This window comes from Odocoileus virginianus, chromosome 24 (assembly GCF_023699985.2).
Source record: "Odocoileus virginianus isolate 20LAN1187 ecotype Illinois chromosome 24, Ovbor_1.2, whole genome shotgun sequence".
NCBI classification, from domain to species: domain Eukaryota; kingdom Metazoa; phylum Chordata; class Mammalia; order Artiodactyla; family Cervidae; genus Odocoileus; species Odocoileus virginianus.
In genome coordinates this window covers 32,524,126-32,539,202 of record NC_069697.1, presented here as the reverse complement: position 1 = coordinate 32,539,202, position 15,077 = coordinate 32,524,126, and the positions used below count along the sequence as shown (strand labels likewise).

At 43.1% G+C, this 15,077-nt stretch overlaps 1 protein-coding gene across 2 annotated transcripts in view; it reads right to left on the bottom strand.

The window, feature by feature from the left end:
• DBX2 (developing brain homeobox 2) overlaps positions 1-5,712 on the bottom strand; it is a 36,937-nt gene extending 31,225 nt beyond the window's left edge. The window contains exon 1 of one of the 2 annotated variants that reach the window (XM_070454533.1): positions 4,866-5,712. In XM_070454533.1, the coding sequence (XP_070310634.1) occupies positions 4,866-5,265 (400 nt within the window). In that variant the 5' untranslated portion in view covers positions 5,266-5,712. The remainder of the gene's footprint in view (positions 1-4,865) is intronic. The other variant, XM_020900986.2, reaches the window with a different exon arrangement.
• Between the last annotated feature and the right edge of the window lie 9,365 nt (positions 5,713-15,077).

Here is a 15,077-nt window from a genome sequence, read left to right as displayed (position 1 = left end):
GAATACAACGGAATCTAATGTACAGTGTTGGCTTCAGTATCTGAGCCACGCTGATGGCAAACAAACACACCTAAGTTCACGGTTGACAATTCTTTTAAACTGTCCAGAACATACGGTGTCACACACCTATAACATATAACAACATTTGGCATCCTTTGGCGTCCTGATGACTCTGAACTCTCTGGATCCTCCAATCACTTCTGCTTAAATCTGTATACAATTTTCTGGGCATTCAAACCACTGTGCCTCTTAAAATAATCCTCAAATCCCTAACATGAGTTAAGAGGTAAAGGGAAAATTCTGAAATGTTCCTACTTGCCTCCTGGATTTACTCCTGTTTTATTATTAAACCTCAGTAATAAAGCTTCAATACATGTGAACATATTGAGATTTCTTGCTGTTAAAACAAAGTAGAGAAGCATATTTTAGTGACTGGGAGAGGGACAGATACTAATGCCAGAGGCAAGTAAGATGCACATAAATTGCTACTATTCTATAATTCCAACTCAAGACATTATTTAGAGGCAGCGTGGTTTTCTCAATCCAAAACTGGAAGTAAAAAGACTGTCTATTAGTCCAACTGGTCCTCTTCACCTCAAAACCTTCCTGAACCTGAAGAAGTTTATGAAGTTTGGGACCATATAGTAATTTGTTCAGAGCTGATTCCTTATAAACTACGCAAAAGTTGTTAATATGTTAATATAAGTCCAAAGATATGTTAAGCAGCTTATTTAAAAAATACAAGTGTAATAAGAATATTGTTGGGTATTATCTACAATTCCACCAAAGGATGTTTTTAGGGTGATGGTCTGAGCAAGGAACTACAAGCATGGGCCCCATCATTATCCTTTTCTGGATCCCCCACTGTCTTTGTCTTGGTTCTGGGTCAGCATTATCAACAGTCAAGATTCTGTGATTTTAATTTGCCAAAACAAAGCTAGAGCATAGCGTTAGCTAAAATAAATAACAAACTCTAGCTTCATAAATTAGATCACGAAATGTTCAGCTGGACTGGAATCCCCACCTAGAACACAAGATGTTCCAGTTTATCCTCCCTCCTCAAAGTGCCTAAGGTGTAAGAGAAGCTATTTTATGTCACACTTTCATTATATCTCAGTGAAAGCGGGAAAAACTACCAGTTGGGACACAAAATACAAGTGTGGGTAGTTTAAGACAGAGTCAAGATTAATAAATAAATAGTAGCTGGGACTGTGAGGTGGACAAGAAAATCAGAGTCCACATGAGGTATTAATAGTAATAAGAAACTTAACAGGGTACCAGAAAAAATAAGGTGGATCTGATTCCAAGCCTGTAGTACTAAATGGTACAACCTACTGGACAAAATTACTTTTTAAAAAAGGACAGTTTAATTCAACTCTTCAGAATAAAAAATCTCTTTCTAATCCTTTTATATGCAGCACAAGAAGTAGATTTAATAATCACTAAATTACATTCAGGAAATTATTTCAACCATTATCTAAAACGTTCAAAATAACAAATGTCACTGAAAAGCAAGGCTATTTGTTCCACTTTGAAGAAAATAGGTTGCATAACTAAAAGAAATTTAAATTGTCCAGATTTTTACACTTTCAAGACCTTTTTTAATATACAAAAGCATGGATATCTGAATCTAGTACAATCGCCACTAAATGATGACATTAACGAACTTCTGGGGAAGGATCTCTGATGATTATCAGGATTTTTTTCACATACAATGTCTGGAGGTGAATCTACTAACTACCTGTTATCACATTAAGCATGCCCCTCACAAATCTTGGAGAATGTGCTCTGATTTTGAAAGTTTTTAAACTACTCTATATACACAACTTGACAACATATAGCTATGGAGTGTTCCTTTTTTTTACTCTAAATTCTTAACGACTTGCCAATTTTTAGGAATGAAGCACAGACAGCTAAATTTCATTCATAATCTGTAAATCTGTGTTACTGTTTAACTGTCACCATCTTTCAGACACATACGAGATGAAGGGAAAGGCCAATTTCCTATGGACTCAGATATAACATCCCAATCTGATTTATTATGAAGATACATGCAATTGGCTATCCCATAAGCCCTCATTAGTTTTTTCCTATTCAGTGAAAAACTAGTGTAAGGAATATTTGGGGCAATAGTTTTCTCTTTCACAAGATCACAGAATTTGGGGCAATATTTTTCTCTTTCACAAGATCACAGGTTTTTAAACTGATACTTCAGACAAAAACAAAGTTAGAAAGTGGAATAATCATTGTAGAAAAAATTGGCCTATTATGAGGATTAAAGCAGCTAACAATTATGAAAATGCTTGGTAAACCATAAAGTAGGACAGAACATGGACTGTAAGCTCCACAGGGGCAGAGACGGTCATCTGTTTTGTTCCCTGATTATCCCAATGGCCTGGAACAAAGTCTGGACACATGGGAGACAGTCAGTAAGCATTTGCTGAATGAATGAACTATATGGTATAATTAATAGTGGGTAACAGAAATAATGAAGCAGAAATGCATGCAGTGGCATAAATCCCCTAGTTAAACGGTACTGTCCTTCACCAATGCACTTAAAAACAACTCTGAGGCTTTCTTACTCAATATTTAGACTGGTGCACTCAACAAATTAAGGTTGAGGGAAAAAAACAGGTAATCAATACACTGAAATCATTAAAAGTCATATTCGGTGATCCACTAAGTTAATGCACAGAAGATCAGAACTGGTTGTTCACTGATGTTTCAGAAAGAAATACTGTTGTTCTGAAAACAGTACCTTTTCTAAATCTCCCTTCTACTCTTTACAGAACGTCAATCACTATTTCATCCTCATCTAATTTTCAGGTGATAGCGAACATTGTCAGCACTCATTATAACTTCATAATTCTACACAGTACAAAAGAATTCCCACAACATTTGGCAGGACAAGAATCTGTCATTTGGCAGGACAAAACTGGAGCAGTGCTCACAAAACTGTATTCTCTGTCAAATTATTAACAAATGTTTTTAAGCATATTCGTGGGCACAAATTTACAGGGTTTTAATTTTCTTCTTAAGATATTTTTCAAGTTTCAAAAATTAAATGCACTCTTTACAAGAATGATTTTTTAAAATAAAAAGCTATTTGTTCAAATAAAAATTAACCTCAGAAAGCATCAAATCTTCAATAAGGACTGAATAAAATATTAGGAGACATATGGGCCTAAAACTATATTAAAATACTTCAAAGTGAAATTTAAATTCTCACATTCTCAATTATTCCAAAAAGCATTTTTGCATTTTGATGTTTTAATAAGTGTACACAATGAATATGTTCTTGAAAATATAAAGAATGTAGTTAGACCCTTTACTGAACAATTGCAATATTCTGAATGAAATGAGTAGGTATACAAAATAATTTTTCAGAGTTATTGAAATATCTGCATTTGATTTGCATTTAGTTTACTTAAATCTAACCTGTAAAATCTACAAAGGTTAAAATTAGCTTTTTGGAGTAGCCAATCATGATCAAGAGCAACTTAAGAATCCTTGAAAAGTAACTTATATGAACACAATGCCAAGCCATCAGAAGCCACCGAAATCACTAAATTTTCTTGAAAATGTTACTTTTATGCGACATTATTTACTAGCGCTTGTCTAAACGTAGCTGCTATATACGTTTCTAATTTTCCGAATACTTCAAAAAGGAGAGAGTGGCCCAGATTTCCAAGGCACATAAACTTTGCCTTTAACTGTATTTGTTCCTCTCCCAGGGTGCAAAAAGGCTGCTTAGAATTTAGGTTTTACACTGTGTGAATGAGACCGGTGCTCATATAATTATATTTGTTCCATTCTGTTAGTAACCATTTCAAACTGAAAGACCAGGACAGGTTTTAAACATGTTCAATTCTATAAAGTCATTAGCAATAAATTTGATCCGGCAGTTTGCTGGGACAATGAAATCTGCTGAAAAAGCGCCGATTAGTCATTCTGGACAAACCCATCGGGATTAAGAGAATGAGTTAAGATCGTCTAAGGACGCAGCCAAAAAAAAAAAAATTAATCCGACTGGATCTCAGCTACTGAGTCACTAAAACGCTTTTCCCCTTTTCAAGGCCAACTTCTGCAGCCCCTCCGTAAGTTTTAGCTAACATAGGATTAAACTGTCCGCATTCTCTTCCCAGTTACAACACTCCGGTTTTATGCGGGAATTAAAACAAGCAAACCAAAACCGCCCCTTTGGAGGTAAATTCTCATTTATTTGGTGAACTTCCTACTCCAGGAGCCAATTCAACTGTTCTAGCTCAGCCCGAAGAAAAAGCCGGTGTCGATTTTCTTGCGCCTTAGCGATCCAAAATATGAGTGGAAAAAGCCAAAACTTGGCTCAACTCTTTTTCCAAAGATCTTTGCGCGTGTTCTCCAGCCGCCCGGACCGACGCTAAGGTCTGAGAGGCAAAAGCCCCCAAAGCGGGCGCGTGAGCCTCTTCAAGCCAAGAACTTTCCAGGGAGCGGCTATCTCTCGGCCTCCGAGACAGGAGCGGGCGAGAAGAGCTGAATTTTGGAAACCCCGTTAAATTGGTCCAGCGAGCCCAGAGATCTCGGGAGCGGGGCTGCGCTTTCGGCTAAGGCCCGAGATGACTTCAGGATTTCTACAGAAAGGCCTGAAATTCAAGGTAGCCCTACCACTTGTAGAAAGAAGGGGCGAAGAGGAAGCTGGTGGGATGGGATGGGGAGGAACATCACGATTAGCGGTGGTACCCTCCTCACTCCCGAGGCCGCATCTCCACTGACACTCGAGATGCTCTCGGAAGCTCGAGGCCCGGGCGGATTCCTGAGCACTGGGGCGGGCGGGCCCGCGCCCGGGGAGGCGCAGCGCGCGTCCGGGGAGGGGAGAAGGGGCTCACCTGGGGCTGGTGGCTGGAAGGCACAGTCCGGGTCCCCCGGAGCCCGGCCCGGCAGCCGGGCGCCGTCCGCCGAGGGGCTGAGCACTTGAAACGCCCACCGGGTGCCGTAGGGCGCCCCGCCGGGGCTGACTTGTTCTGCCGCCGGGCACAACTTGAGGGGAACCGGGCTGGCCGGCAGGGGCCGGACCTGCGCGCCAGCGCCGAGAGCCGCTGCCGAGCCGTGGTGCTGGGGCGGTGGTAGTCCGAGCGGCGGGGCACCTCCAGCCCGCAGCAAGTTCTCGATCAGGAAACTCTTGCCCAGGTTGCCAAAGCCCGGCGCGGCGGGGAAGTTCAGGAGCGAGGAGGAAGCCACCACGTCCCAGTAGGCGCCGGCGTGGGCCGCCACGGCGCTGGGGAGCATGATGCGCGCCGGGGCCTCTGCGCGCTCGCCTCCCGCCGCGCTGGAACGCGCTCAGCCGGCAGAGGAGGCGAGGACCACGAGGGCCCTGGCGGGCTGGGGACGATATTATTTATTTGCGCTGAGCGTTGTTTTTTTTTTAAAGCGGGGAGGAGTGAATGTGGGAGGGGGAGCTGCGCTTTTCCCCGGCCCGCGGCGTAGGCTCTGCGGGCCCCAGGGGAGTCCCTCCCGCTGTCTATGCAGATCCGGGCTTTTTTTTTGCCTAGTAGGCTGGAAGGTGTGTCCAACCCATCCATTCGTGTCACCCAGCCCACAGAGTGACAGACGCGGCCAACAATAAGGGCAACCCGAGAGTCCGAGCTTTGGCGAGGGGAGGGGACGCGAGGCGGGAGGAGGAGGGGTGCGGAGGCCAGGGGATCCCGGCCCTAGTCCGGGAGCCTGCGCGGCCCCGGGGGAGCTTGGAGCCCGGCACGGAGCGCGGCCGGCGCTCACATTTGGAGAGCGCTCGGCGGACACCTGTTGGACGACCCCTGGCTCTCCGGGATTGACGTCACTTCGGGGCCACCGGGGGACGTGAATGGGAGTCACAAGTGTCCTGGAGGGGTATAAGCATCAGAGAAAGGCACGTGTGTTACTGAGACTTGTGCAGATGAAAAGGCACCTTTTAAAGAACGCGTTGTTTATGAAATGTGGCCCCTGTTTGTTTTTAAGGGGAAAGGAAATGAGTCTTTTTGGAAGACCTTACAAAATTTCTTAGTTTCCAGCAATTCATTTCCAGTCACCTTTTGGGTAAGATTTGATTTAGGAGTCACTTTAGAAGAGGTGATCTAATAAATTTTGATTTAGGAAAAGGGATCTTAGTTGGAGTTGATTAAATGGCAAATAACAGGTGCTTGGGTCCAAACTCCAGGAAGAAAGCCACCACCAAAGCAAAGGTGGCCAAGAACTCTTCAGAGAGACCAGGGTGAGAACTCTGAATTCCTTAGGATTACAGTTACTCTTTTTTTTCTTTCTTTTTTTTCCTAGAAATGTGGGTATTTTTCAATTTATTAACAGTCTGCTAAACATACAACAGAGGATGAGATGGCTGTATGGCATCACGGACTCGATGGACATGAGTTTGAGTAAACTCTGGGAGTTGCTGATGGACAGGGAGGCCTGCGATTCTTGTGTTCGCAAAGAGTCGGACACGACTGAGCAACTGAACTGAAATAGAGAGTGGACAGATGAAAAAAGCTTGTGTGTCTTTAAATGTTCTAGTTAACTACAAGGCAACTTCATTTTGGAAACTGTTTTACCTTGATAATAAGTTCAAACTGTGACTTTTGTCAATTTATACTTCCCACTACCTCTCTCCTGTGAAAATTTAGATGTGTTTATTTAGAATGTGGTTTTTAAAGGATGTTTTCAAAGTTTGGGGTCACATGTAATGTTTTACTTTTTAACCTAAGAATAATTTTGTCCCTAAAATGTTGGCCAGGTTTGTTACATAGATTTCTTTTGGAAAATTCACCTGGTTGATTTGTGTTTCATTTACACTTGGTATGTCCAAAGATGTTTAAAGGCCCACACTCCCTGCTGCTGCTGCTGCTGCTGCTAAGTCGCTTCAGTCGTGTCCGACTCTGTGCGACCCCATAGACGGCAGCCCACCAGGCTCCCCCGTCCCTGGGATTCTCCAGGCAAGAACACTGGAGTGGGTTGCCATTTCCTTCTCCAATGCATGAAAGTGAAAAGTGAAAGTGAACTAGCTCAGTCATGTCCCACTCTTAGTGACCCCATGGACTGCAGCCTACCAGGCTCCTCCGTCTATGGGATTTTCCAGGCAAGAGTACTGGAGTGGGGTGCCATTGCCTTCTCCGCCCACACTCCCTACTTGTTGCCCAATGAGAGAGAAGTTACTGGCAAGCCTGGTACATGTTACTAATATTCATTCACTTACTGATTGAGTCAGCATACCTTTACAGAGCATTTCATGTATATTGAGCCCTAGTGGTGGTCCTAGGAATATACAGAGAAGAGAAAGATCTGGTCCATACTTTGTATTAATAATTCACAGCCTACTGAGGTGGAAAAACAAATAACATCTGAAAAAGGACTTGAAATTTGGAGGGAAAAGTATGAGAAAACTTCCAGAAGTCTCCCCTACACTGAGTCTTAAAAGTGGACATTGGTTGGAAATAGGGTATGAAGCAGTAACCTTTGAAATTAGCAAGGAATAGAGACATTACATCATCACCACCATTCCCATATCATAGCCACCATTTATCCAGTGTTTAATACATTAAAGCTGGGTTGAAACTCAACATTAAAAAAAGACTAAGATCATGGCATCTGGTCGCATGCCTTCATGGCAAACAGAAAGGGGGGAACAGTGAAAGCAGTGACAGATTTTCTTGGGCTCCAAAATCAGTGCAGACAGTGACTGCAGCCATGAAATTAAAAGATGCTTGCTCCTTGGAAGGAAAGTTATGACATACCTAGCGTGTGTGCTAATGTGCTCGGTTGTGTCTGACTCTGCTATCCTTTGGATGGCAGCCCACCAGGCTCCTATGTCTGTGGGATTCTCCAGGCAAGAATACTGGAGTGGGTTGCCATTTCCTCCTCCAGGGGATCTTCCTGATTCAAGGATTGAACCAGCATCTCCTGCATTGGTAGGCAGATTCTTTTACTAAGCAAAAAAATCGATGTTTATTAGGTAATACCTTTAAAATTTAAAGAGTTGATTTCCACAGCATATCCTCACCTACCTTGCTGCTGCTGCCGCTAAGTCGCTTCAGTCGTGTCCGACTCTGTGCGACCCCCATAGACGGCAGCCCACCAGGCTCCCCTGTCCCTGGGATTCTCCAGGCAAGAACACTGGAGTGGGTTGCCATTTCCTTCTCAATGCATGAGAGTGAAAAGTGAAAGTGAAGTCGCTCAGTCGTGTCCAACTCTTAGTGACCCCATGGACTGCAGCCTACCAGGCTCCTCCGTCCATGGGATTTTCCAGGCAAGAGTACTGGAGTGGGTTACCGTTGCCTTCTCCGTCACCTACCTTAGTTAATATGCAACTCTGTAAATGCTTCAGACCAAAAAAATAACTTGATTCTAAGTGACTTGGGCAAGAGGCTTTTCATGGGGAGCAAAGAGAGGTGGAAACCTGTTCGTGGATGATTGAGGGTCCATAGGAAATAGGAAAGTAGAGATTGAAGAAGCATGGAGGAAAAGCTAAAGAAAGTTATGGGTTAAAAGCAGAGATGACTATGTCTATATGATGAGAAAAAAAGAAGTGCTCCAGACAAGAGGCTGAAGGTTAAAGAGAGATGGGGCTGTTTGATGGAGCCAAGAGAGGCTGAGTGGGCTCTTTCTCTCCTGGGAAGGAAGTGCTCCAGGCCCCAGGCCCATTGTTATGCAGCCAAGTGGGGGATGTAAGACTGCCTTTCCCAACATTTATCTTTATCTTCAATTAACACCGAACTTTTTTTAGTTAGTTCAATGGACATCACAAATTATTTTTTAGGAGATCAATAAATAGTGTTTCAGATGTGGAGGGAATCCTTTACACCTTTACATGAAAGCCTGTAACCTCCAGAATGGAGTGTAAGACTTAATGCTGAACCAGTCTTGTCTTCAGCCACTAATTTAGAGAACATATTGCCCAAACCCAGCTAGGATTAGCAGCATCCCAGGACTAGAACACTGTCACATTTCCTCAAGCAAATCTCTCTTAGAGAATGTGAAATTGAAAGGGTCAAGAGTTGGCATCACTGAGCTTCCAAAACATATTATATGACTGTCTCTGTACCTGCCTGCACATAAATGTTTATGTGTGTCCTAGAATTCTGTCTGACCCTTGCTTTCACATGTGTGGTAGTGAGGTTATGGGAATGGCTCTATATTCCTTAATTTGCTTAAGTAGCTGTTGTGCTTAGTCGCTCAGCTGTGTCCGACTCTTTGTGACCCCATGGACTGTATGCCCATCCATAGGGATATTCCAGGCAAGAATACTGGAGTGAGTTGCCATGCACACCTCCAGGGCATCTTTCCAACCCAGGAATCTAACCCAGGTCTCCAGCATCGCAGGTGGATTCTTTACCATCTGAGCCACCAGGGAAGCCCAAGTAGCTATTAAAAGCTATTGATGCTTATGAGAAAAAAAAAATATATATATAAACCTAATAATTGACAATGCATTAAGTCTCAGCCATTTTGCTATAGAGCTGTCATTCCTTAAAGGATCGCCTTGGCCTATGCTGAAATCTGTTCCAAAAAAAGGACTTGAATGCCTTCGAGTTCACATGCGTAAAACCTGTGGGATAGCCTTGTGTAAAATAGTGAGTGTGAGTTAGCTATTAAGGTTGTGACAAGGGGAGAGAGTTCATAGGGAAAAGTAAGACCTATGTTGTCATTAGACTGGAGATGTAGGCTGGGGCCAGATTGTGTCTTGTATGCAGCACTCAAGATTTGGTACTTTGTCGTTAATGAGGTATGCATAAGAAAAAATTATAACTGTGTGATAACAGATGTTAACTAAAGTTACCATCAGTTCAGTTCAGTCACTCAGTCCTGTCCGACTCTTTGTGACCCCATGAACCGTAGCACTTCAGACCTTCTGTCCATCACCAACTCCTGGAGTCCACCCAAACCCATGTCCATCGAGTCGGTGATGCCATCCAACCATCTCATCCTCTGTCATCCCCTTCTCCTCCTGCCCCCAATCTTTCCCAACATCAGGGTCTTTTCCAATGAGTCAGCTCTTCGCATCAGGTGGCCAAAGTATTGGAGTTTCAGCTTCAGCATCAGTCCTTCCAATGAACACCCATGACTGATCTCCTTTAGGATGGACTGATTGAATCTCCTTGCAGTCCAAGGGACTCTCAAGAGTCTTCTCCAACACCGCAGTTCAAAAGCATCAATTCTTCTTGCTCAGCTTTCTTTATGGTCCAACTCTCACATCCATACATGACCACTGGAAAAACCACAGCCTTGACTAGATGGACCTTTGTTGGCAAAGTAATGTCTCTGCTTTTTAATATGCTAGGTTGGTCATAACTTTCCTTCCAAGGAGTAAGCGCCTTTTAATTTCATGGCTGCAGTCACCATCCGCAGTGATTTTGGAGCCCCCAAAAATAAAGTCTGACACTGTTTCCACTGTCTCCCCATCTATTTCCCATGAGGTGATGGGACCAAATGCCATGATCTAGTTTTCTGAATGTTGAGCTTTAAGCCAAATTTTTCACTCTCCTCCTTCACTTTCATCAAGAGGCTCTTTAGTTCTTCTTCACTTTCTGCCATTAGGGTGGTGTCATCTGCGTATCTGAGGTTATTGATATTTCTCCCAGCAATGTTGATTCCAGCTTGTGCTTCCCCCAGCCCAGCATTTCTCATGATGTACTCTGCATAGAAGTTAAATAAGCAGGGTGACAATATACAATATAAAGTTATGATGGTAATCATCAAATCATTATGTCTGTATACCTAAAACAGATATAACGTTGTATGTCAGTTTTTAAAAAGCAATGAGATGTGATCTCCTATTTGCATTTAAAAAGACCACTTCTGTGATGTGGAGGCTATGCAAAGATTTGGAGAAGACTACGATTGGAGACGATTAAAGTAATTCAGTCAAGAGTTTGGACTGGGTTTGTGGCAATGATGATGGAAAGAAGGAGAGTCTGAGAGCTATCCAGAAGGTACCTGTGACTGAGGAAGTCTTGTCTCTTGTAAGGAACCTGTGTGCTTAGTTTTATCAGACCGTGAGAACTATATAGCCATTGTGTTTCCTAATGTGTTTTCAATGCCAAGAAGTTGAGCTAATTTTAGAGTTCAATGTCAGTAACTCTCTTAGCCTGCATTTCCCTCATCTTCATCCTCTCCTTAGCTCACTTTACATCTTTTTTTTATTTTAATGCCTCTGTGGTATGTATATCCATTTAGTCTGTCTCCTCAAAGCCTTTAAGTAGTAAACAAATACAGCAAGCAGGTAAACCTCTTCTTTTAGATGCACATGTTTACAACAGCTCCGTTAAGACCTGGACCTCTGCAGCTCTGAAGAAGCTCTTCCCATCCCTCCATAATCAGCAGAATTCTTCCCTTTGAGCAGGAGCACCTCTGTGCTTGGTGGAGAGAGACGCTGTCTCATAGACATGGTGGAAGTCTAGGATGAACTACTGACCTCTCATTGGTAGCCTCTGAGCACCTACTCCAACAATCAAACATCTTTAAAAAGATGTGCAACTTCCCTGGTGGTCCACTGGTTAAGGCTCCAAGCTTCCAATTCAGAGACACAGATTGGATCTCTAGTGGGGGAATTAAAATCCCACATGCCATGTTGTGCAACCAAAAAAAAAGTCATGGTGAGGAGCTAGGTTCTGTTCTCAAAAGGGAAGCTTCAGGAACCCGTGGTAGCCCTTTTAGTAACCTGGAAACCTCGCTGGTACAGGGTTACTCAAGGAGAAACAGGTTTTTCCCAGTAACTGCTAACTGTAGATTCTCTCCATAGCTCAACACCCACTCCTGACTCAGAGCCTTGGGCAGATTACATCTTAATCCTTGAGTTAGAGGGAAAAAATATTTTAAAGAAAACTATCGGAATATGTTAAGAGGTAGGCATATTCAACCACTTCAATAATCATTACTCAATTGAATTCTAAATATCCTCCCACTCCTTCCACCCCATCTCATTCCTATAGATTTCTCTGATCTTTGAAATAAATTCCAAAAGTCTGGCACACATTTATAAATATGTTTTCAGTGTTGACCTGGCAGGACTCGTGCTCTGATTGTCCTGCTTTTCCTGCACATGTCTTTCCTGGCTGGCTCTGTTGGCATTAGTAGGTTATTTTGCCATGCCTCGGGCACTGCTCATCTCCGTGCCCTGCATTCTACCTCCAAGCTCTATTTTACTGACTTTCTTCTGTAACTGGGAGACTTCCCAGTTTCTTTCCAGGCCATTCAGTTTCTTTGGCATTCCTCGCTCATTGATCATTTCTAACCACATCTCCGCTTGTACTGTTTGGCCCGAAGTGAAATGTGAGAACCACTGAAAGATTTTGAGGAAATTACCCTGAGTGCTGCTGAGCAGCGGCTTTTCAACCGTCTCTCATTAGCTCAGTGTCCTCACAGTCACAGGTGCCTCTCATTCATATTGAAATCCTGCAAAGCTTTCTGGTTGGCCCTGAATTACAGCTTTGGACAAAAGGATGGTTGCACCCTGCATGGTGAATTTTGTCATATTCCCCAATGTTTACACCACAGTAGTCCCTTCCAGTAGTCCTTTCCAATGAGTATTAAGTTGTTTGCATTTACTACCAAAATTACGAAGTACACACAGGGCATTTAATCCCTTGGTGAAGCTCCACTCTAAGGCTATGAATTAGGCTCTCTGAACCAAATTTAGATATGTTAATTACCTTGCTTCAGAGTGTCATTTCTCTGCTGAGAATTTGTTTCATGTAAAATAGAACAAGTGTTTTAGGTTGTAAACAAAAAGTAATCCCTACAGTTTGTTTCTAGCCGTCCCCCCATCCTCTTTTGAGTTCCATAGCTTTGATTTATTTGGAAACTAGAGTAATATTACAAAGCTTCTATAGTAAGCATTGCTTGAAAGTCAACCATGTAAATCGCATGGTATAATTCTCCAGTGACATTCCTTATGTCCCTTCAGTACCCTTCTTGTATTTCAAGTTCCTACACTCTCTCCATCATTCCATCTACTAATTACCCCCAGCCCCAATCCAACACCTTTGCTCTAGCTCACATTCTTTCTTTAGCTACACACTTTGACCAGCAGTAAACTTGTGCTGGAATCAAGATTGCCAGGAGAAATATCAATAACCTCAGATATGCAGATGACACCACCCTTATGGCAGAGAGTGAAGAGGAACTGAAAAGCCTCTTGATGAAAGTGAAAGAGGAGAGTGAAAAAGTTGGCTTAAAGTTCAACATTCAGAAAACTAAGATCATGACGTCTGGTCCCATCACCTCATGGGAAATAGATGGGGAGACAGTGGAAACAGTGTCAGACTTTATTTTGGGGGCTCCAAAATCACTGCAGATGGTGACTGCAGCCATGAAATTAAAAGGCGCTTACTCCTTGGAAGGAAAGTTATGACCAACCTAGATAGCATATTAAAAAGCAGAGACATTACTTTGCCAACAAAGGTCCGTCTGGTCAAGGCTGTGGTTTTTCCAGTGGTTGTGTATGGATGTGAGTGTTGGACTGTGAAGAAAGCTGAGCGCCGAAGAATTGATGCTTTTGAACTATGGTGTTGGAGAAGACTCTAGAGAGTCCCTTGGACTGCAAGGAGATCCAACCAGTCCATCCTAAAGGAGATCAGTCCTGGGTGTTCATTGGAAGGACTAATGCTGAAGCTGAAACTCCAATACTTTGGCCACCTGATGCGAAGAGCTGACTCGTTGGAAAAGACCCTGATGCTGGAAGAGATTAGGGGCAGGAGGAGAAGGGGACAACAAAGGATGAGATGGCTGGATGGCATCACCGACTCGATGGGCATAAGTTTGAGTAAACTCTGGGAGTTGGTGATGGACAGGGAGGCCTGGCGTGCTGCGATTCATGGGGTCGCAAAGAGTCAGACACGACTGAGCGACTGAACTGAACTGAATTCGTTTCCGAGGTGGCACTAGTGTTAAAGAATCTGCCTGTTAATGCAGGAGAAATAAGAGATGCAGGTTCCATCCCTGGATGGGAAGATCCCCCTGAGAAGGAAATGGCAACCCACTCCAGTATTCTTGCCTGGAGCATCCCATGGACAGAGGAACCTGGTGGGCTACAATCCATAGCATTGCAAACAGTCAAACACAATTGAAGGGACTTAGCACACACACATTCATTTAAAAGCAAGTTGCTAGGTCTAGGTCTAGCTCATGCTCAGGGTCGGAGGATCACACAAGGGCATGACTACCAGAAGTGGGGATTTTTGGGAGTTATTTTAGAAGCTTCCCCCTGCTAGGAGAATGTGATATTACATGTAACAGAGGCTGAAAAAGGGGAGTGATTTCAGAATGCAGACGTGGTCAACTATAGGCAATGTGCTTAAAGGGTTAGAAAGATAAGACTGGGAAATTGTTTATTAAGTATAAGGGATTGATACAAAGAATGAATTGCAGGGAAAGTTAAGTGAATACTTTATGAAGGCCATTTTCAAGAGTTTTTGCTAGAAAGCAGTAATAGTGGCACAGACATAGAGAAAAAAATGCGTGGATGCCGTGGGGGAAGCAAGGGGTGGGTTGAATTGGGAGATTGGGATTGACATATATACACTATCGATACTATGTATAAAATAGGTAACCAGCGAGACCTATGTATGGCCAGAGAACTCTCCTCAGCCCTCTGTAGTGACCTAAATGGGAAAGAAATCCCCAAAAGAGGAGATATCTGTATATTAGAGCTGATTCACTTTGCTGTATGATAGAAACTAACACAGCATTGTAAAGCAACTATACTACAATAAAAAGTAAGAAAAAAAGGAATTTTTGCTAGGATAAGTCTAAAATGAAGCCGTTTCTAGAGAGGCATATGAAGTAAGGAGGAGTCAAGGGGGAAAAAAAATTGGCAGGCCATTCTACAGCATGCTTGTATGCTGATAGGAATAATCCAGTAGAAAAAGAAATTCTTGATGCGAGGGAGAAGAAAAAGCAAAGAACTGTCCTTAAGAACAGAGGTGTTGAAATCCAGATGACTCATGCAAGTGTGGTTCTCTGGTGGGACGAAGGAGGCAGCTTCAGTTGTAAATACATAGAAAAACCTGGGAAGAGATATCACTGGATGGTGGAAAAATAAGGAAGTTCCTGGATGGCTTTCATATATTCAGAAA